General features: G+C 38.1%; 1 protein-coding gene across 3 annotated transcripts in view; it reads left to right on the top strand.

The window, feature by feature from the left end:
* Positions 1 to 882: 882 nt before the first annotated feature.
* LOC137389816 (DNA excision repair protein ERCC-6-like) overlaps positions 883 to 23339 on the top strand; it is a 52186-nt gene continuing 29729 nt past the window's right edge. For all 3 annotated transcript variants that reach the window (XM_068075930.1, XM_068075932.1, XM_068075931.1), the window contains exons 1-17: positions 883 to 909; positions 1939 to 1982; positions 6715 to 6887; positions 12223 to 12348; positions 14689 to 14755; positions 15895 to 16067; positions 16575 to 16700; positions 17656 to 17707; positions 18620 to 18771; positions 19964 to 20046; positions 20284 to 20438; positions 20779 to 20882; positions 21110 to 21226; positions 21440 to 21635; positions 21719 to 21864; positions 22347 to 22421; positions 22508 to 22608. In XM_068075930.1, coding sequence (XP_067932031.1) covers positions 1967 to 1982; positions 6715 to 6887; positions 12223 to 12348; positions 14689 to 14755; positions 15895 to 16067; positions 16575 to 16700; positions 17656 to 17707; positions 18620 to 18771; positions 19964 to 20046; positions 20284 to 20438; positions 20779 to 20882; positions 21110 to 21226; positions 21440 to 21635; positions 21719 to 21864; positions 22347 to 22421; positions 22508 to 22608 — 1862 coding nt within the window. In that variant the 5' untranslated portion in view covers positions 883 to 909; positions 1939 to 1966. The remainder of the gene's footprint in view (positions 910 to 1938; positions 1983 to 6714; positions 6888 to 12222; positions 12349 to 14688; positions 14756 to 15894; positions 16068 to 16574; positions 16701 to 17655; positions 17708 to 18619; positions 18772 to 19963; positions 20047 to 20283; positions 20439 to 20778; positions 20883 to 21109; positions 21227 to 21439; positions 21636 to 21718; positions 21865 to 22346; positions 22422 to 22507; positions 22609 to 23339) is intronic.

The raw sequence follows: 23339 nt of genomic DNA on the forward strand, positions 1-23339 counted from the left end.
TTTTTATGATACCAGTTATAGTTACACTAAAGAGTTACAGTCATTGCTTCACGTAGCCATTGGCTGAGGCCCATGCTCAGACTAAATTTTAGCAATTCAAATATTTCAAAAACGTTTTTGTTTTATTTTGGAACTTAAACATCAAAATATTTAAAACAAACATAAAACTTTAAAAACATGAAATAGTTTTCAATTTTATGTTAACAGTAGCATCATAAAATATTTGAAAACCACCTTAACCCTGTGAGCTTAATGCTTTATAAAGGTGATTTTTGAATTGGCTCATGCAGGAAGTCATACCTAATACAATGTTAAGTGTAAAAATTTTCTTCATCTTATTATTTAATTAAGTTAGCAAAATTAATGAATATTACTAAAGAATTATAGTATTGGCCACATTTACAGTTCAGTTGTTGTCGTTTTAATAAAGCGTAACCGTATATAGAAAATAGATTGTCGTATACAATGTATTTATAAACCGTAACACCACCAAGTCACACCGATACAAGACGCTAAGTTATCAAGCTACAAAACCAAAAATTATTTTCTAAAACGTAAGGGATTAGATAGTCATGCAATAGTCAGTTTTAGATGTGTTTTTACTTGAACAAGAAAATAATCTAACAATTTTAATTTGGAGTTGTCTTCCCTTGCATCATCTTCTCTCGCGTTGGTGCTTGGCTTTCGGCATAGAATATTCGGCATGGCCATTGGAAGACGCACGTATACGCATTGACCAATAGATTGAACGTATTAGCAACTTTGGCGCGCCATTCGAGACTTTTTTTTATTATTGTCGCTGTAATTTGCGGGGCTTTGTTTATCACCCACGCCTCGATACATTTTTAGGATTTTTGGGTACTTTTAAACCGTTTGGAAAGAGACCGAGCAAATCCGGACTGCTTGAAAGTAAGGATTACATGTAGATGCTTAGTCAGAAAATAACAAAAAATTACATTGGCGTCGAAGAAGCTGTTACGACACATTTCTTTTAAAACTTACCAAAGTCTCCTCTAGAGCTTAGACTAACTAAGTTCTGTTCCAGGTATTTCATCTACTTAGCAGTTAGGTACTCTCTGTAGCAATAATCACAGTGAAATGGCATTTTATTCCCTACTAACACTCCCTGTGCTGCTGCACAATTTCTGAGAATGTGTATTATATATTACCCATTTGTTTCGACTAGCTAATAGGAAATTTGACAAGATGAGACAGTCAGTCAAGTTGTGGTGATAGGTAAGGCAATAAGCCTAAGATTTCCGAGAAAGAATGTCCGTCAGTCATTTATCTGACTCTAACAACTACCGAAGGCTCACACAATAAATTCATGGTAATCTGGAGCAATTATCTTGTAAAATAGCTTTTTTCGCTCGTCACTGGTAGAAGAAATACTGAAAACATATTATTACCAGCTTGTCATTTCGTATTTGAACCTCTGGTTTGTCATTGTTTATTTCTGCTCAATTTTTGAATTAGCTTTCATGAAACCCGTTTGAATATTGTAAATACAACTCATACGAAGTCTCTCATTTTTAAATTCACTAACAGTCCGAAAAAAACCAATTTGAAATTATTTTATTTTAGAAACAAATGCCTATTTGTAGTATTGATATATATGCTATTGCGCTAAAAGCAGACCAAAGCATCTAAATTTAGTTTTTTATGAATCATGAAATGGAAAAGCTATTACTGGTCATTCCTACAGCTCTCATGACTGAAAGCTGTTAAGAGCGTTAGTTATTATATGAAGGCTTTTGACATTCCACGATTACTGGTGCACATAATTCTTTGCCATCTTAGCTTAGACTCTAATCAACATTTGGTGTTAGTGGCAGCCATGGTTGCTGCTAGAGAATTCATTCAGTTGAAAAATCACTAAGCTACCAATATAGGCCTATGTTACTAATCATACCACTGAATGTTTTATTGTTATTTTAGGAATTGCGTATCACTCCACCACTGCCAGATGTCCGAGACTCAAGGTAGAGGTTCTTGTTTCTTATACATTCATACCTCGGCATATGAGCTTAATGCGATCTAGGACTTGTATGTCAATTTACTCATGTCTCAAGGCACTATTTCCTATAGAAAATAGCTAAATACAAATTAATCTGTTACCATACTATAACTAAATAGTGGAAAAACGTGTTTTTTGTTGTTGTACTTCATTACCTATGCTAACAAAGTGACAAATACATATTTGGTTGGTGAAATCTGCAATAAAATGTAACATCACCATGTACACGACTGTAAGTTTTTGCCATTGAGAAAGAGTAAGCAGCTAACGGTGGTCCGAGAGAGACTTGCCAGCAACCCTGTTTAGTACTCTAAAATTTTGTGACGTTACGTAACAAAAAAAATTGAATTTAAAGGTTGACTTGCAACAAAATTCACATTACAGCTATTTTGTATCAAAAGGTTCACCATGTCTTAATCTGCTGTGTTGTAGGTGCAAAATATGTGGAAATGTGATTACAAGCTCTCGAAAGCTCAAAAACGAACAGTTAATTGCAGCCATCACGAAAACGCCATAGTTTGGAATCCCTTTATTTCGATGACGCGCTCAACTCAGAGTGATTATTGGTTTGACACGTAATGATATCACACAAAAGAAAAGGCTCAATGTAAAACATCTCGTAGCACTAGTTTATGACGAACACTTCAGGTTATATCGGAAAGTCTGTATCAAATATAGATGCTCGCTACTTTTTAGTTTCGTTTCAGCTTGGTTTAATCATCTAGTCGTAATCTGATGATGGGACCTAGACTTCCTGCCAAACAGCGCGAACAGTTTCTGCAGCCTTTTTCGACCATCACAGGTGACCAACAGGCTCCTCATGTTTATCAGAGGATGATATGCACTCCTTTGGGCTAAGTTTAAAAAATGTAACTAATTTTTAGGCTGTTTTGAGGTATCAGTGCTAAAAGTGACAGCATTACAATGATTATGAAGAAGATGCGTAAGGACCATAGACATGGTTTTATTGAATGCGTGAAGTATATTTGTGAAAATATTTCGACAAATGAGGTTGCATGAAAGTGTAAACAGAAGCCATCGTGTTCAACTACATCCCATTTGAGCCATTTTGGAGAGGGATTCCAACCTACGGCGTTTTCGTCATGGCTGCGATTAACTGTTCGTTTTTGAGCTTTTAAGAGCTTGTTATCACAATTCCACATATTCTGCACCTACAACACAACAGAGTAAGACATGGTGAATCTTTTGATAGTAAATTAAATAACTAATGTGAATTTTTTTGCAAGTCAAACTTTAACTTTAATGAATTAAGCTCACTAAACGCACACTCAAAACTAAGTTTTAATCCTTTACTAAACTTGCTTAAATTTTGGTGTTTTACTTTTATCTGTTTCCGGTTTGGTGCTTTTTGTGTCGCGTTCTCTATAACCTTTAGTCAAACCTTTTAAAAACTGTTTTCAGTCTGATTCGAGGGGAAAGACTAAGTGATGCTGTTTTGAAGGCGGCTTCTCGCGTACTTGGCCATATAGTGGCCATCGAGAATTGGCTTGTAAGCTCGTATCTACAAAATTACTTGTATCTCAAGAAAGAAAATTGCTCAATGTTGTGCTCAGATCTCGATTTTCTCGCATGTTGGGACACTCGTATGTTGGGACACTCGTACGTAGGGACACTCGTATGTTGGGACACTCGTATGTTGGGACACTCGTACTCGTAAGTCAAGGTATGCGTGTTAATACCTTTTTATGTTTTATCTAAGCTTTCTATTTTACATCTTCAACTCAACTTAGTGGAGTAATCTCTCCTGCTTCATTGGGTTTATATTCCAGACCATAAAATAGTTGGAAATATTTGTTCCAGACAATAAAATGTTTTGCAGTTTCTGCAAAATAGAAACTAGATTTTTTTCAAGTATGAGCCATAGTTTTAAACCTAAGTTTAAAATTTAAAATTAATAAATTCAATTTGAAAAGTTAAAAGCTTAAACTGCTTTCCAAACATGGGGAATTACTTTAATTGCAAGTAAGTACGTGTCCTACATGTGGCATACTTGTATAATATGTTGCGAATAAAATACTGAAATCCGGAAAAGATTAACCTTAAATGAAAAAAGAAGGATTCCTGGGGGAGGAGGGGGGGTGAATCAAACATACAAAATCAATGCTAAATATTTTTCACTCAGTGTCAAAAATATAAAATGTGCTTATTGCCAATTCTCTGTAGATGAAGGAGGATGGTGGTCAAATTTCTTTCAATAATTCAAAAAACGGTCTTGAGCTATTTTTAAATTGAGAGATTCATGAATATTTCAGATATGAAGGTTTTCATATGAATAGACTGTTCCCTCTCCATTCATGCATTATACATGACCCTGACAGTGTATTGCTATATGTACTCAAATAAGGCCACCACCAGTAAGAAGAACACCCTGGATTTACATGGTGGCAAAAAAAAAACTATTGCTGTACACTGTACTTTAATTTATCCATTTCAAAACAAGGAAGCAAATATGATTACTAAACATATGTAAGTTATCATTCCTACATAAGAAAGAGATTAATGGCTGCGAAACCTACCATACATTGAAGCTGCGATAGTTGAAGCCACAAAGTAGGAGAAATTACTGTTAATAGTTATCTTTTATAAGTCTAGATGGCAGCTAGTTTTGATGACTTGTGGAGTCTTATGTTCGGTACTTGGTATCTGCTGTCGGATAACCATGAAAATTGATATCACTCGCTCCTTGAGTTACATGTCCAGTTACTAAGGTAGTACCACCAGCCTAAGCTGAGAGGATGAATCTAGACCTCTTGTTGGCTTGTTAGTCAAATATCCATATGAAGTGTGCTTGACCACGCAAAATGTGATGATAGATAAACATATTTTCTGGCTAGTCACTGCAGCAGATCAAAGATGCCAGTTTGTCCGGACTATTCATGTCCGCAGGACTACATCTCCTTACTGCCAAGATAGGGACTCTGGCAGCGTAAACCAGTGTCTCTTAAACCCTGTTGTTTCTATGGAATTGGCTCAGTTTTGTAGAAGTGTAGCTAGCTATACATACCTTTAACCTGACTGGCTTACATGACCGAATTTATAGTTGCATATATATCTCAGTCTGCCCTAAAAAAATATTTTTATTGTGCTAGATTAGAATTTAACTTACAAAATACATTGATTTTTGAGTTTTTACTACTGTTATAAATGAGTATTTAGCATTAAAAGGTACAAAGGAAAAAACATCACAGAAACACTGTCTTCTAAGATGTAGCCCTGTATGCAAACCAACTGGATATGATATTTGTGTTACCGATCTTTGGCAAAGCTGAACATAATTCAATAGTATGCTCTCTCGCGGTTTTAATCTTCAATAGGAGCGCTTTATCTCAACAACTGGTGTTTGTTGTTATACATCAAGGTACCAAGCGGAGTGTATGATACCACATATTCCTTACTGTTCTAATGGACTGCTAGACACTCTAGTGGACTGTTAGACACTCTAGTGGATTGCTAGACACTCTAGTGGACTGTTAGACACACTAGTGGACTGCTAGACACTCTAGTAGACTGTTAGACACTCTAGTCGACTGTTAGACACTCTAGTCGACTGTTAGACACTCTAGTCGACTGTTAGATACTCTAGTAGACTGTTAGACACTCTAGTGGACTGTTAGACCCTCTAGTGGACTGTTAGACACTCTAGTGGACTGTTAGACACACTAGTGGACTGCTAGACACTCTAGTAGACTGTTAGACACTCTAGTCGACTGTTAGACACTCTAGTCGACTGCTCGACACTCTAGTCGACTGTTAGACACTCTAGTCGACTGTTAGATACTCCAGTAGGCTGTTAGACACTCTAGTGGACTGTTAGACACTCTAGTGGACTGTTAGACCCTCTAGTGGACTATTAGACACTCTAGTGGACTGTTAGATACTCTAGTGGACTGCTTGACACTCTAGTAGATTGCTAGACACTCTAGTAGACTGCTAGACACTCTAGTGGACTGTTAGACACTCTAGTGGACTGTTAGACACTCTAGTAGATTGCGAGACACTCTAGTAGACTGCTAGACACTCTAGTGGACTGTTAGACACTCTAGTAGACTGCTAGACACTCTAGTGGACTGCTAGACACTCTAGTGGACTGCTAGATACTCTAGTGGACTGTTAGACACTCTAGTGGACTGTTAGACACTCTAGTGGACTGTTAGATACTCTAGTGGACTGTTAGACACTCTAGTGGACTGTTAGACACTCTAGTAGATTGCGAGACACTCTAGTAGACTGCTAGACACTCTAGTGGGCTGTTAGACACTCTAGTAGACTGCTAGACACTCTAGTAGACTGCTAGACACTCTAGTGGACTGCTAGACACTCTAGTGCACTGTTAGACACTCTAGTGGACTGTTAGACACTCTAGTGGACTGTTAGACACTCTAGTGGACTGTTAGACACTCTAGTGGACTGTTAGACACTAGTGGACTGCTAGACACTCTAGTAGATTGCTAGACACTCTAGTAGACTGCTAGACACTCTAGTGGACTGTTAGTCACTCTAGTGGACTGCTAGATACGCTAGTAGACTGCTAGACACGCTAGTAGACTGCTAGACACGCTAGTAGACTGCTAGATACGCTAGTAGACTGCTAGATACGCTAGTAGACTGCTAGAGACTAGTTTTCATTTGGTCAGAAGGTGACATGCCATTAAAATTCAGTCGTGTTTGCTGTACAGGAAAATCTGTTGATGAACTAAGTGATTCAGAAAAAAGGGAGTATAATTCCTATCTGCTGAAAGCAAAGGAACTCTGGGGAAAGAGTGAGCACCATGAAGCACTTCAGCATTACCAGCAGGCCTACAAGCTCTACCCAAGTCAGCGACTTGAGGGGAAAATCTCTAAGTTGATGGTGAGTTCTGTTCTTATCATGACCTGAGGTGATGATGGGGAGTTGTGCTCTCCATCATGAGATGGTGATGATAGTTGTGTTCATATCATAACATGGAGGGGATGGTAGTTGGGTTCAACATGACCTGAAATGGAGATGATAGTTGTGTGCTCCATCATGAGCTGGAGGGGATTATGGGGATGGTTAACTACTAGACAAATACAAATACGGGGTTCATGTCCATGTGAGAGCAAGTCTTTATGAGATTACTGTTAGTAAACACAATTTGAAAGTTATGCAATTTTCAATTAGTAGGTGTTGAAATCAGACATAACGCTTTGTTCACACACAGTATATTATGAATAAGGGCCTGGCTAAACATACTGATGAAGCGCGTCATTTGTGTAGCCGATGCGGTGGTGAGGCGTTTGCAACATAGTTTCGCAACATAGTAGCAACATAGTTTTCAAATGACCAAGTTGGTCCACGTCCTTAGAGATAGAACTGACATATCTGACTAGCTGACATAGTTCATTTTGCATCTCCATTCAATTAATTCATGTCAAACACTTGATAATCGCGTCCAAAATTGGCTTTCGAATGATGGTAACAACAGGATCTCTGAATTTTCGGCGTTGCATGTGTATTAAAAACAACTTATAAACAGTAGCAGGTGATGTAGTTGCCATTAGCTAATTTGAGGAAGCTAGTATACGAATTGCTAAACTTACTAATAAGAGTTGTGAGAGCAAGCTTTAGTGACATTGTGCGTAACGCAGAGTTGCTATACGTATTTTAACCCAGATAATGGCTATCTGCTAAATGAATTCATTGTATCTCGTGTAGCTTGATGGATTAGCTTGTCGCCTTGTGAATGGGAGGCTCACAGATCAAGTCTTGTGAATGGGAGGCTCACAGATCAAGTCTTGTGAATGGGAGGCTCACAGATCAAGTCTTGTGAATGGGAGGCTCACAAATCAAGTCTTGTGAATGGGAGGCTCACAGATCAAGTCTTGTGAATGGGAGGCTCACAGATCAAGTCTTGTGAATGGGAGGCTCACAGATCAAGTCTTGTGAATGGGAGGCTCACAGATCAAGTCTTTTGCGATTTGGATTTTTTATTGCTAGATTTTAATCGCTATTGCTGGACATCGGAACATTTGTACCATTTGTACAACTAGAAATTCCCCTGTCATACAGCCCACGACCTGATAATGGAATAAGTGATAATGGAAAAAAGAAATGGCAGTGTTGGTTCTTGAAAAAGTAGTTGTCAAAAAGTATGTTTTACAACAATAAATCACACCTAATCACACAAAAAATCACACCTAATCTACTACTATCTCAAACCTATGTTTTACAACAATAAATAACACCTAATCCCACAAAAAATCACACCTAGTCTACTACTATCTCAAACCTATGTTTTACAACAATAAAATAAATATTAATTAAAACTGTAGGCCTAACCTACTGTAAGGTGTGTAATTTAACAACAACAATAAGGAAATATGTTTATTATTACTCGGACATGCAAAATTAGAAGTAAAATGGCAAGCTACTGTGCACTATACGCAGTTTGAAAGTTGGTTGTGTTGAATGTAGAATGGTTTTTGATAGCGATCTTTAACAGAAAGCAAGTATGAGCGTTCACGCGTCTGGAAGTTTTCTGCAAACTGGAGCAAAATACAAAAATGTTCTCGTCATAAAGGGGCATTGTAGTTTGGCCCTAGCTTGTACATAAGTTGTGAAGAATTTCGGCAAACGTTTTAAATAATTTAATGAAACCTTCGTAATTGGACAAAAAACATAGGCTGTTAAATTGTGTACCACAATTTTGTACCTGTAAATCGGTTTACGCCTCAAACGGGCTACGTTTATTACAGAACCTTTCGGATAAATTCGATTGATTATTCTTATACAGTGCACCCTCGAGATACGATGTTAATCCGTTCCAAGGCTGGCATCGTATGGCGAAAAAATCATATGTCCGGGTATAGAAACCATTGTAATTATACAATGAGAAAAAAGAAGGTAAAAATCGTCCAAAATTTTATAAAAATGATGTACATATTGAAAATTAGTAACAAAATAGTATGTTAACTTTAGTAACTATAGTTACCTACAGTAGCTGCATTGTATTAAGTGCACCTAGTGTTTGTAATCTGCAATACTGTAAAATTGTAATCTGTGTACCCAATGCAGATCGTACGGTAACAAGTTCTTACCTTCAAAAGGTACGCATAACATAAACGTTGAATTCACTTCAGATAAGTTTAGCTTGCCAAACTCACCCTTAAAGATGTAGTTGCGTCAAAAAAGTCAATTAGTACCCATAAAAGGCTAAAACATCAGCTACAATTTGATGCCATTTTTGTCTTTGTAGACCAACCCTGTCCAGAAATATATGCGTTTGAATGAGGCCCTCTTTTAAAAAGCTCACGTTCCAGCGGGTGCCTATTTCGTGGCGTCACAAGCAAGGTATCTGAAACGAAACCACGAGCGATAAATATGAGGTCGCTTCGTTAGCCAATCATGAGCGCGAAATCTTTATATAGGCCGTAATAAATGTTATCACTCGTAAAACGCGTTGTCTGTGATCTCGAAGAATCTCATCGTTAGAGAATTCTCAACGTTACTGGTTCAACGCGTTTCAACAATTACTCAGTTATACATAGTTTTGTATAGCGACTGCGACTCAGAGTTATTTGAGCAACTTTTAGTAAAAGATTGGAGTAGACAGCCTATGGCTGTTGACAGGCATCAGCAGCGTTTTGCTGCAGAGGAAGACGGAATGGAGGTAAATTAACTTAGAGTCTTCTATACTTGAGTAAATATAATATTTTTATAGTCATAAATACATTTACTAATTAATAAAATGATAATTCTTTGCTATCTCTAATCATCGTTTCATAGCTTATCCGCCGTTTTACCTAGCTTTAATATTTTTTTCGAATTTTCTTTGGTAAATTAGAGTCATGATTACCAATTATTTTCACTCGTAGGAAGTGGGTAAAATCGATTGATCATTGCAAATCTTGAAATTTCCAGAACCAAAGCTTCGAATCGTTGGCTTGCTTGTGCCTTTATTAAATGTTTATTCGTTTTTAAAATTACACTCGCAATCTATTTAACTCCCAATTTGGAAGCTGTCAATAGATACGCTTTAGAATGACATATCTATGAATGACATATATTTATTGCATTTTTTTACTGATTACAGAATGTTTATGTCGTCCAACCAGCCGAAGAAGCTTTGTCAGTGTGGAAACTGCCATAAAGTGGAAAGAGAGACTTGAATGCGTGCTGTATAAGCCATGATGTTTTGTTTGAGTTTGTTGCAGTAGATGAATTTGTCTTATTGTATCAGCTAATACTATCTGAGTGGCCACGACTTGATGAATATTTTTAATAAAAGTTTTATGCCGAGATGAAAATATTTTTGCTTGTAAAAATTATATAATAAAATAATATTGTTGAAGATAATGCAAAACATGATTTGCAGAATATTGTAGTGAATTGGATATGGTATATGGATGTCCGCAGAACTGGAGAAGGTGAGTTCAAATCCAGTTTGCAGCAGACTTCTCATCCTTAAAACTCTATCCCTGTCTATATTCTTTTCAAAGACGTGGCTTGCTTATTTCGCTTCGGTAGTATTCGGATACTACTAGTAAGAAACTAGTACGTAGACGGTGTAGGCGATGATATACCGGCCCTGTCCCAAAGATAGGCGACAGGCATAATGTGGGCGGGGCTTATAAGAGGCTGTATATCGTTAGTATAATGGGTAGCTGCTGATACAAAGACCGCGTTTTACATAGTGACTTGACAGAATTACCGTAGACCGGTAAAATTGGTAGTCGGTACCCAAATGTTTACACAACATTTGGAGAAAGTGAGTAGAACAAATTTTCAATTTTCGTTATTTGGGGCCTTTGAAACATTCATAATAATGCATCTGAAGCAGGATTTAAAATTTTATTCTAGCCAACATGAGCAAATACAAAATAAGATATATGCCAATAGAGCCGCGTAAGACTAGACTTTTATCGCAAATAGCCAATGTGAATACTTGAGATAGAGACAGGTTGCCAAATGCCTGACATCATTCTGGGCAAGTCTGGGCACGTTTTTGTGACTTGAGCATTTTTACAGCGATCAGATTTTTTCGGTTTTAATCTTCAAATATCTTGGCAATGCGATCGCGTAACACAACAAACAACATATCAACTGATAGAGAAAAAAAGTGCTTCCTTTTAAGATCAACTTAAATTTGACGCAACTACATCTTTTTAAAACCAAGTTTTAATATGTATTTTGAACCATTTTAATGAATTTTAACTGTTATTACGAAATTTTATCTTTCATAAGTTTCTGTCTTCGCTTTCATTATAAAATTTAGCGTGTCTGGTTGAAACCTTTTTCAACCAGAATTCAATAAGAAAGGCCGAGTGATGCAGTTATCGAAAGCGGCCTCTCACACACCTGACCATTTAATGGCTACCGTAAAGAAAAATGAAATTTTATTTACTATACAGGACGTACATACCTTTGGAGTAACGTGACTTTAGCTGGTATATTGTAGCGAATAAAGTAGAGAGGAGGCAAAAACGTATCAATGCTAATTATGTTGCTGTACACTTGAAGATTAATTTCATACGTAATAAAATGGAATTTTTAGCAGGCTAAAGAAGGTTGTCTAGTCCTGTCCAATTTTTCTTCTGGTTTAAAAGAAAAAATGCTGGTGCAATGCAGAAAACTGCTAGCTAGCTAAAGCTTGTTGAAGGATCCAGAGAAGGCCGCTACAGTAGTTTTTCTTGTATGAAATGTGCACAAGAATCAATGTTACCATACGTACAAAATGTGCTATATTTGTGTTATGTTACACTGCATTGTATAATACTAGGAGTTGTGTACCTCCGGTTTTTGTGTTAAAGAACGTCATGTAAATACAGACAGTTGCGCTCGTGACAACGGCAATGGCTACTTCTTTATTACTTTATTATCAGTGTTCACGTCCTGAATAAATAATCTCCTACCATCTAACTAGTAACAACTACACACAAAGTTTGTACGTATTTATACCCTAGAGGAAAGGGCTTTAACAAGTTTCAGAAAGTAATGTAAATGCGTCAACTATCTTGAGTAGCTAGTTATATGAGTTGCATACATACATACATATCTAGAATTACTATTATATCATGTAAATAGGAAGACAGTGATTGTATGCGCCAATACCTAGCCCAGGCAGAATATGCATTAGCGGATAAGCTTGGTTGTAATGTACAGGGCTTTGTGTTTCCAACTTGGATTTACTCATTTTAAAATGTATAGTAGGTGGACATGTTTGCAGAAAGCCTTGAATATTACACCTGAGGGCAGCGACAGTCACCTGCAGTCTGTGTCAGAGAAGAAACGACCCTGTGAGCACACACCTTTGCATGGTAAAGAGAAGAGGAGGTCTCCTTCTTTTACCGAGGTTAGACAAGCCATGACCAGTTCTAAGAGTGAAACTTTGCTCTGTCAGAGATCGGGAGGCAGTGACTGCCTGCATTTTAATATACTGTAGCTTCAGTCTGTTTGTCTGCTCATGAACTCCTCTTACACTTGACCCTTCCAAGGTGTGCATCTCTCAGGCTAAAGGCTGGTTCACACTATATCGCCGTATCTCGGCATTGATGCACAATACTTGGGTGATCGTTGATGATATCCATGTTCACACTATCATAAACACATGTTGTTGTTTGTTTTTGTTCTCACTTTTCTTTTTAATTTTTCTCGAAGGAACCTCGTTCTTGCCGCGTGCTCGAAACAAATACTAGTCATGCAGCGATTATTACAAACGGAAATATAGATAATGCTATCTGCAATAGCGAATCATCATCGTCGAAATGGTGCACATTATAGAGGCTGTCATCGATGCTTTGCCGAATTATCGGAAAGTTTGACAGCTGCAAACTTTTCCAGTATATCTGCGTTTCTTGGTCGATGCCATCTGTTCGCAGTGCACATAGTGGATGATGAATGCCAAAAGGACAACGGCCATATAGTCTGAACCAGCCTTTAGCCACCACAGTTTGTAAGGATCACTCAGGTGGGTCTGAACCAAACTCGGAAAAGGTAACTCCTGTTTTATCGTTGCGCGATTCTGTTTGTTGTGTTGAATCATGATTGATTCAACCGTTATGCAATAATAAAGTAAATATTAAGTTTGCTAATAATAAATTGTCCAATCAAATATGACCTTTAGTTACTTCTTGACGACGTAAGTTGAGCGTGGCTGAAGCTGTTTAGTCGCAAGCTGTTTAATTCTGGTTCAGATTCGTCACCCTTGAAGGTCTCGAAAATATGTACTTTTATAACTGTTCATTTTCAAATATTTGTTATTTTTTTTTAAATTAAATGATTGAATCAATAAGTTTTAGTCTAATAACCGCTAATGGGTATTATATTATACCGTAAAACGAGTTACTCTTTATTGCCCTCGTATTTTTTTATATGTTTGTAAATGCAAGCATACTCCGATCTAGTTGCATTTCCAAACACCTGTTTAGTTATTACATTAAGTTAGAAAGTTATTCGTGTATATCACTTTTTATACTTAATGTGGTTTACATTTTTATCTTTTTTTTTGTTCGTACTCTTCACTCTCACTTATCAAAAAGTGATATTGTAAGAAACTTTGACTTTGTCTTCTAAAAACTACATCGGTGTGCAAGTATTTACTTGAGTTATAATTTTTTTCTCTTTTAGAAACTTGATGTGTTGAGGCTTGGCTGCCACCCTTATAGATGGAGTTTGGGATGTTTTTTATAATCCAAAAACATATTATCAAAACAATTTGCTATAGTTCCATATAGGCTACATGTATAAATGGAAGAATTAATCACAAAAAAATCACAAGAACAATAATAACCAAAATAATAGAGGCTTTCAGAAGTATATATATATATATATATATAGGCTTTTCAGAACATATTCCTATGAGTCTAGCTAAACCAAGTGTACCAGGCTGAAACGCACCGGTACACACTGGTGTTTTCTCACCAGCATTTTTCAGTGATCTTAATTAGTAGCATATAGAGCTGTAAATAAACTGTTTTTTTAGAGATCACATTAAAATTAGTAAAATTTTACTATGAATCATTAGTCCCTAAATACTTGAAATGTTGTCAAGTGGTAGGGATGTGTTGACCAATTACAAGGTCAAGAAGGATTTATCTGGAAGAGCTCCCTATAGCAAATAATGAGACTTTAACACTAGCAGGGTGCTATTATGGTGATAATATTAATAATGGTGTATAATAATACCGTACTTTTCGGACTATAAATTGCACCCCTATATAAGCCGCATCTGCTTTATTTTCCAAAAAACGATATTGAAACAATACATAAGCCGCACCTTTGTATAGGCCGCAGAACTCAGGACGGTGCTTTTTAATACGGCAGCAACTTAGCTGTTTAAAACGGAACAGTGCCTGATGGCACTGTTTCGTATTAACCGACACTTTTTAACCTAGTGCCTAACAGAACAGTACCATTAGGCGTTGTTTCATTTTTTCTTTCACCGTTAGAGGCGCACTAACCAAAGATTCCGGTTAATGCGCTCTACCGGTGAAAGAAAAAGCCACAGAATAGCCGCACCCTTATATAAGCCGAATGGCTAAAATCATCAGAAAAAAGTAGCGGCTAATAGTCCGAAAAGTACAATGATGGTAATGATGAAATTGTTATATGATAGTGTCATCATATGTTTGCACTCATCACTAGGGGGAAGCATTAGCTTCTAGAACAATGAAAGCATTCATTACTTTTTCAGGAAAATCAAGAAGACAAGGAAAACAAACCCTCAGTAGAGCGAGTGTCTGCAGGTTTTCATTTATCAGGTATTTTATTATTCTCCGTAGATATCACCTTTATTATAGGGGTCTGGCTAGTAATTATACATAGCGTTTCAAAATAACTGGCTCATCAACATTGACAATATACTACATACATGTAGCTACTATAGGATGCCACTCTAGCATACCCCTAGTAACTCTGGGGTCCTACTTGCTACTCTAGCAACATCTCTAGGGTACAGCTAGTAACTTTAGAGTCCTACCAACTGCTGTAGTATACCTCTAGTAATTTTGGGGTACAGCTATTAACTCTAGGGGGCTACTATTCATTCTAAGGTCCTACTAGCACCTCTCCGGAATAACTAGTAAGTCTATATAACCAGAAACTACTGGAGGGAACTAGTAAGTCTATATAACCAGAAACTACTGGAGGGAACTAGTAAGTCTATATAACCAGAAACTACTGGAGGGAACTAGTAAGTCTATATAACCAGAAACTACTGTAGGGAACTAGTAAGTCTATAGAACCAGAAACTACTGTAGGGAACTAGTAAGTCTATATAACCAGAAACTACTGTAGGGAACTAGTAAGTCTATAGAACCAGAAACTACTGTAGGGAACTAGTAAGTCTATATAACCAGAAACTACTGTAGGGAACTAGTAAGTCTATATAACCAGAAACTATTGTAGGGAACTAGTAAGTCTATATAACCAGAAACTACTGTAGGGAACTAGTAAGTCTATAGAACCAGAAACTACTGTAGGGAACTAGTAAGTCTATATAACCAGAAACTACTGTAGGGAACTAGTAAGTCTATATAACCAGAAACTATTGTAGGGAACTAGTAAGTCTATATAACCAGAAACTACTGTAGGGAACTAGTAAGTCTATAGAACCAGAAACTACTGTAGGGAACTAGTAAGTCTATATAACCAGAAACTACTGTAGGGAACTAGTAAGTCTATATAACCAGAAACTACTGTAGGGAACTAGTAAGTCTATATAACCAGAAACTATTGTAGGGAACTAGTAAGTCTATATAACCAGAAACTACTGGAGGGAACTAGTAAGTCTGTAGAACAAGAAACTACTGTAGGGAACTAGCAAGCATTTCAAAAGCTTGTTTTTTGCTATTTCTCGTGAACTAACACACTACAAACACTCAGTTTTGGCTTATCACAGAAAAGTCTATTGACGAACTGAGCGATTTGGAGAAAGGGGAGTATAACTCCTACCTGCTGAAAGCAAAGGAACTATGGGGAAAGAGTGAACACCATGAAGCACTTCAGCATTACCAGCAGGCCTACCAGCTCTACCCAAGTCAGCGACTTGAGGGGAAAATCTCTAAGTTGATGGTGAGTTGTGCTCTCCATCATGAGTTGAGACGGTGATGGTAGTTGTGTTCTCCATCATGACCTGATATTGTGAGGGTAGTTGCGTTCTTGTCATGACCTTGGAGGTGATGGTGAGTTGTGCTCTCCATCATGGCCTGAGATGGTGATGGTAGTTGTGTTCTTCATCATCATTTGGAGGTGATGATGGTAGTTGTGTGCTCCATCAGGATTTGGCAGTGGTGATAGTAGTTGTGTTCTCCATCATCATTTGGAGATGATGGAGATCATTTGGAGATGATGATGGTAGTTGTGGGTTCCATCATGACCTGAAGGGTATGAAAGAGCTCAATTGTATGTTTAGGCACTATACAGATAAAATGTTTATCCAAGAGCAAGTACTGTGGGTATGATGCTAAGCTGGGTGGAGACAGTTTAACAGTTGGTAGTGCAGCAGGTCTATACCAGGGAGAGCTCCCAGTTGCTGATCAGACCGAGAGTGTGTTGAAATTAATTTATCATTGTTTACAGAAAGCCTTGAACATTACTGTGGAGGGAGGTGACAGACACCTGCAGTCGGTGTCAAAGAATAATCGACCCTTGTCATCCACGCCTTTGTCTAACAGAGAAATAGCCAAATCTACCTCTTTAACCGAGGTAAGAGAATCTATGGCTGAGGTGTTCGTGAAAGGCATGTCAGACATTGTATTTCATCCTGTCCGGAGTATGTAACTTCTCTGAGGGTTGGCTACTCTACTAGTGTTGCCTATTCTGGTTGGCTACTCTACTAGTGTTGCCTATTCTGGTTGGCTACTCTACTAGTGTTGCCTATTCTGGTTGGCTACTCTAATAGTGTTGCCTATTCTGGTTGGCTACTCTACTAGTGTTGCTTATTCTGGTTGGCTACTCTACTTGTGTTGCCTATTCTGGTTGGCTTCTCTACTTGTGTTGCCTATCCTGATTGGTTCAGGTTAACCAATTACTCGGCTCAAAGTACATAAAGTTTGTCACAGCCTACTGCTGTTTTGCAAGCATATTTTTAATTAATCAATTATAAACTATTGAACTTTTGTTGATATCCTATTGATTTCAACATTTAAGACTAAGTTTCAATTAGTCCTATTATGCCCGGACAATTCATGCCATGCAGAGAATATATCTTTCTCGTGCTCATTCTGGTATCGAGTACAATGCCAGGCTTGGCCTTCATGCTCTGGCCATGATTGATTGCAGCTGTGACTGATGCACCGCTGTTGGCATAACTAGTTCTCCCACTCTATCTCTCTTTTGATACCCTAAGCATGCATGTTTGTACAGACACACAGCATACATTCATATATTCAGACTATTCACATGGTTCACGACTATATACACGGTCCAACACTATCTACCCAGCACAATATATCTACATCGTACAATACTATTCACGCAGTACAACACTAGTTACACAATACTACATTACCCACACAGTGCAACACAATTCACGCAGTGCAACACTAGCTACACAATACTACATTACCCACGCAGTGCAACACTATTCACGCAGTGCAACACTAGCATGTGATAGTCATCTATTCTGAAAGTCATCCCTTGCTATCATCTCTTTATTTAGGTGAAGAAAGAAGATAAGGAGAACAAACACTCAGCTGAGCAAGTGTCTACAGGTCATACATATTATTACTACATGTATATTCATTATTCCTACTTTTATTTGTGTCGGATGAGTAAGTACACGGTGTCTCTACAAGTATAACTGTTAGGTACTGCTGTACACGGTGTCTCTACAAGTATAACTGTTAGGTACTGCTCTACACGGTGTCTTTACAAGTATAACTGTTAGGTACTGCTCTACACGGTGTCTTTACAAGTATAACTGTTAGGTACTGCTGTAAACGGTGTCTCTACAAGTATAACTGTTAGGTACTGCTGTACACTGTGTCTCTACAAGTATAACTGTTAGGTACTGCTGTACATGGTGTCTTTACAAGTATAACTGTTAGGTACTCCTGTACATAGTGTCTTTACAAGTATAGCTGGTAGGTACTGCTGTACACGGTGTCTCTACAAGTATAACTGTTAGGTACTGCTGTACACGGTGTCTCTACAAGTATAACTGTTAGGTACTGCTGTACACGGTGTCTCTACAAGTATAACTGTTAGGTACTGCTGTACACGGTGTCTCTACAAGTATAACTGTTAGGTACTGCTGTACACGGTGTCTCTACAAGTATAACTGTTAGGTACTGCTCTACACGGTGTCTCTACAAGTATAACTGTTAGGTACTGCTGTACACGGTGTCTCTACAAGTATAACTGTTAGGTACTGCTGTACACGGTGTCTCTACAAGTATAGCTGGTAGGTACTGCTGTACACGGTGTCTCTACAAGTATAACTGTTAGGTACTGCTGTACACGGTGTCTCTACAAGTATAGCTGGTAGGTACTGCTGTACACGGTGTCTCTACAAGTATAACTGTTAGGTACTGCTGTACTCTCTAGAGACTGGTTGTTGGAGTGGATCTCATCCATTAGGTTTGAGGTAGCCAAAAGTAGATATACATATCCTCTGCCCACAGACTCTAGTCCAGCTGAGGAAGTCACATCACTAATGGCGAGAGCCAAGCAGGCCATAAAGGAAGATAATGTGACAGTGGCGTTGCAGTGCTACGAGAGAGCCCAGAGCCTGGCGCCTTCTGAAACCCTGGAGCGACGCATCCAACGCATGAAGGTAGTGTCTTTAGTTAGCTCTGCTGCTCTGTGGCCAGTCAAGTTATCAAGCAGCTTTGCTGTGGCGACGGAGTCTCTTAAATGATATGCATATAATCTCTCATCTTAAACTAAAGCAACCGAGCCCTCATTGGGTTGGAAATATAAAATGTGACACTAGTGACAAAACCTTATAGACACACAGTGGATACTCGGTTCTCGAACATAATCTGTTCCAAAAAGTTGTTCAAAAACCGAGTTGTTCGAGATCCGAAACTATTTTCCCCATTAGAATTAATGTATGTGAATTTTAAACCGTTCCAAGGCGAATAAACAACTTCAGTAAAGTATTTTTTTAACATTATACAACATAAACTACTGTATACAGCATACTATAAATAAAAACGGGTAGATATAGATTGTGTTCAACTTTAATAATAAAAGGTTTTCTATTTATGATGATAGAAAAACAAAACAAGATAAACTTTTCGTATGTTTTGGTCTTAAATCATCAAAAACATTAAAGGTTACAATACAATACCAAAAATTGCAGAAATTGATAATGAAACAGCAAAAAAATACAACAGATCAGTTACATAAGAAATCGTAGGAAAAAGAAAACATAAACAGCAATGGCACATTTACTTCACGTCTTTGAAGGAGAATCCTCCTCCAAAACAATTTAGGGTACCTCTACTGGAGGAGTTGTCTCCCTAGCAAGTCTCTTCGGTAGAAGGACGTGGTCCCAGATGGTTCCTTCCTTTTGTAAAGAATTTATGAAGCGTAAATTGCTTCTCCTTTTGTTAACGAATGTTTTCATGCTGTTTCCGGAGCTGTTCCAATTCGAATGCGCGTGCTCCAGTTTGTTCGAGATCCGAAACGAACAAATCTCAAAATTTTTGGTCGAAAACCGAGTTGGTCGAGTACCGAAGCGTTCGAGAACCGAGGTTCCACGCTGTATATAATTTGGGTACAAGCACATAAACATCAAAGTGGTCTACCATGAGGCAACTGTAAGCATAATCAGTCATATTGATTGAATCTTGTTAACAAGTCGCCCATATTGTCAACTGAACCACACAAACACACTGGCTGCTTAGCACTCCATCTATTGATGTACAGTGCTAGCAAGTACAAGTATAGCCATTACTAATCCGAATATGGCATGACTGTATCAAGTAATCGGCCCGTTAAACGTTATTATTGCTTTTCAGACTTACTTAGCAGAAAGTTCTAAGGAGCTGGAAAAGGAAGAAAAGTCAGCCGCTCAGGCAACTGTAGCTGACACAACAGAAAGGTAGAACTTGTTGCTCTTGACTGATTTATCATTGAGTCGTTTGTCCTTATAAATGTCCTCATGCCACCTGTTGCCACCTGTCAGAGTTGTATCAGGTGGTACCCTGAACTACATGTACCTGCTGAGATGAGTTTTAGCTAGCACTCCAAGTAAATCCTTTATATCTAGTCTTCTGTTTTAATCAGGGTGTCTACTGGTGATGGAAGAGTTGGTGAAGTTTAATATGTTGTATTTCAGGACAGAGACATCGAGTGTTTCTTCTGCGGAAATGAGTCATCCTTCATCAGATTCTAACGATCATGTGGAGTCAAGCTTTCACACGTCAGACCAAATTGGTGCTCTCTCTGACGAGCAGGTGGCCATATACAACAGCCTTCTTTCTCAAGCCAAAGGTAGCTGTTATATCCTGTTGTCCACTGTCATCTGTCACAGCTATATTCATTTTAAATGTACTCTTTGACCTTCCAATTGCTTTATTGACATTTCTCTCACAATGTTTTTCCCACATCAAATCATGTTGGGAATAACACCAACCTTAAATGTTTCTATCCTGTGGTTGCTGAGGCAGAAGAGTCTTCAAACTACCAGGCTTGTGTGTAAATTTAAATTCATCTGATTCCTCGCATAGTAGATGGAGTTTAGGGTGTCCCATGTTCATTACTGCGTATTAAGTACTGGTTCGCTACCTGTCATTACATGTCTCCGCCTGTCACTACTTATCATTACCTTTAGTGACTGTACGCAAAGGAGACTTCCAGGAGGCTCTTTCATTTTTTCAACAAGCCTATGAACTCCACCCTTCTGACAAGCTTATCTCCAAGATTAACAAGTTGAAGGTAAACCCTGCATTCATTGCTACTGCCCCTCTCCACATCTGATGTCTTGAGAATCGGTCTCAGGACCGCTAAATAGGCCTATTATAATTTATCAGTATAACGTTAATATAAGAGCTGTTTGTCTCCTTATCAATCTTTTTGAATAGGTTGATATACTACAAAGAATTCTGAATACTCATTACTTCCAAATATTGTTGTTAAGATGTGAGACCTTGCTTGTAATTCAGGTCACGTGTGAAACGGAACCAGTTGCTGAGAGAAGTGTCGACCAATTAGACATTGATGCCCATTATGGAGAGTTGATCGCCAGAGGGCGCCAGCTGGTGGAGCAGCAGGATCTGGAGGTGGATACACGTTACCTCTTTTCTATTTATTGCAACAATCGGCAAAACATTTAGTAGTCGAGTGTCCGTTTGTAGGAGAACAGATTTTAAACATGTAACCATCCTCCCTGATACACATTCTACAATAGCTTTTCATATTGTTCTGATGAATGTGACTCTATATTACACGAAGGGAACATCTGTCATCCATAAAGGGCATCCGCTGTTCTACAGGGTGCGCTGTCTGTATATGAGGATGCATTGGGAGTGAAGCCTTCTGATAAACTGGAACGGAGAATTGAGAGAATCAGGGAATATATAAAGCAACAGAATGATGCCGGTCCATCAGCTGATGCTGTCAGCACCCCAGATGCTGCCAGCACTCCATCACGGAATGCGGTGACGGAGCCAACATCTGCAGATGGTTCCTGTAAGTGCGCTTTCTATTCTCAAGTTCATCGGTCTAGTAAACAAAATGATAGAGGGCTGATTGAATATCTTTATAACTGACAGCTGCTGAGGAGATGTACAATAACCATATAAGGTCAGCCAAGGCATGCGTCGCTGATGGTAATGTCAAGGAGGCTCTGGAACAGTATAAAAAAGCAGCAAAAATTAGACCATCTGACAAGCTCAATGCAAGAATAAGAAAATGCAAGGTGACTTTTATTCTTATAGCTCTCCAGAAGGTAACTCTATTGTTTTTTAATCTTTACTAGGAGTTAACTCTATTGTTTATCAATCTTTAGGAGAATGTAACTCTATTGCTTATTAATCTTTAGGAGAAGGTAACTCTATTGCTCATCAATCTTTAGTAGAAGGTAACTCTATTGCTCATCAATCTTTAGTATAAAGTAACTCTATTGCTCCTCAATCTTTAGTAGAATGTAACTCTATTGCTTATTAATCTGTGGTAGAAGGTAACCCTATTGCTTATCAATCTTTAGTAGAAGGTAAATCTATTGCTTATCAATCTTTCGTAGAAGGTAACTCTATTGCTCATCAATCTTTAGTAGAAAGTTACTCTATTGCTTATTAATCTGTAGTAGAAGGTAACTCTATTGCTTATTAATCTTTAGAATGTAACTCTATTGCTCACAAACTTATAAAAGACAATATTGACTCGCCTTGCCACTTGTAGGATTTTCTGGAATCTAGTGAGGATGCAGATGACTCTGAATTTGCCCTTGTAGGCAATGGATTCTACCTCCATCAGGTCTGTAGTTAGCATAGTATCTATATGTATCTCACTGTGTTGCCGAATGTTGAGCAAATAAATGGACTCGCTATATTCTTTCACAGGACCTATACTCTAAATTGTACCCTCACCAGAAGGAAGGCCTGCTCTGGCTTTGGGGTCTGCATAAGAAGTGCAAAGGAGGCATATTAGCCGATGACATGGGGTAAGGGTGCCCATATTCAGCTACATAGCAAATGATCAAGCAGGTGCTTCAGTAGCGAGTAGTCGATGTCAGGAAGTTTCTGTATTCTATGATATGGCATGTCAGTGCCCGATGACAGAGTGTCAGAGCGAGATGACAAGGAGTGCTAGTGCTTGATGCCATGAGTATCAGTAGTTGAGGGCACTGAGTATGGGTAGTTGTCTTAAATTGTGAATGGTTGTGCTTGATGACATGGAGAGTCAGTAGTCTGTGATATGAACTGTTGGTGATATTTGATGGCATGAAGTGTTGGTGCTATTTGATGGCATGAAGTGTTGGTGCTATTTGATGGCATGAAGTGTAGGTGCTTTGTGACCTATAATGCAGTAAGATGTAAACTATATTAAAGACCTGTCAGATGCTGATGACATTAGTTCCCAATATTTAATATATAGGTTGCTTTCGAATTCTATACGCGTACCCCAGGTCTTTTCATCGAAGGAAATGTGTTGGCCCTACTCCGCAGTATGACATTTACATCGTGTAGGTTTGCGTGCTATCGGAACACTCGCCGTGTAGATATTATTTTGGAGCTAGTGAATTTTTTCAAGCCTAATGTGATTACAATATTAGTAATTCAACGCAGAAGTATTTGATACTTGAAAGTTATTGGCTATTCAAGTCTATATTGAAACATTTTTTCATTTTATGAAAATTCTAGCATTTTCAAGTAATTGTTCCTTGGTGGTAAT

Source organism: Watersipora subatra, chromosome 3 (assembly GCF_963576615.1).
Source record: "Watersipora subatra chromosome 3, tzWatSuba1.1, whole genome shotgun sequence".
NCBI lineage: Eukaryota > Metazoa > Bryozoa > Gymnolaemata > Cheilostomatida > Watersiporidae > Watersipora > Watersipora subatra.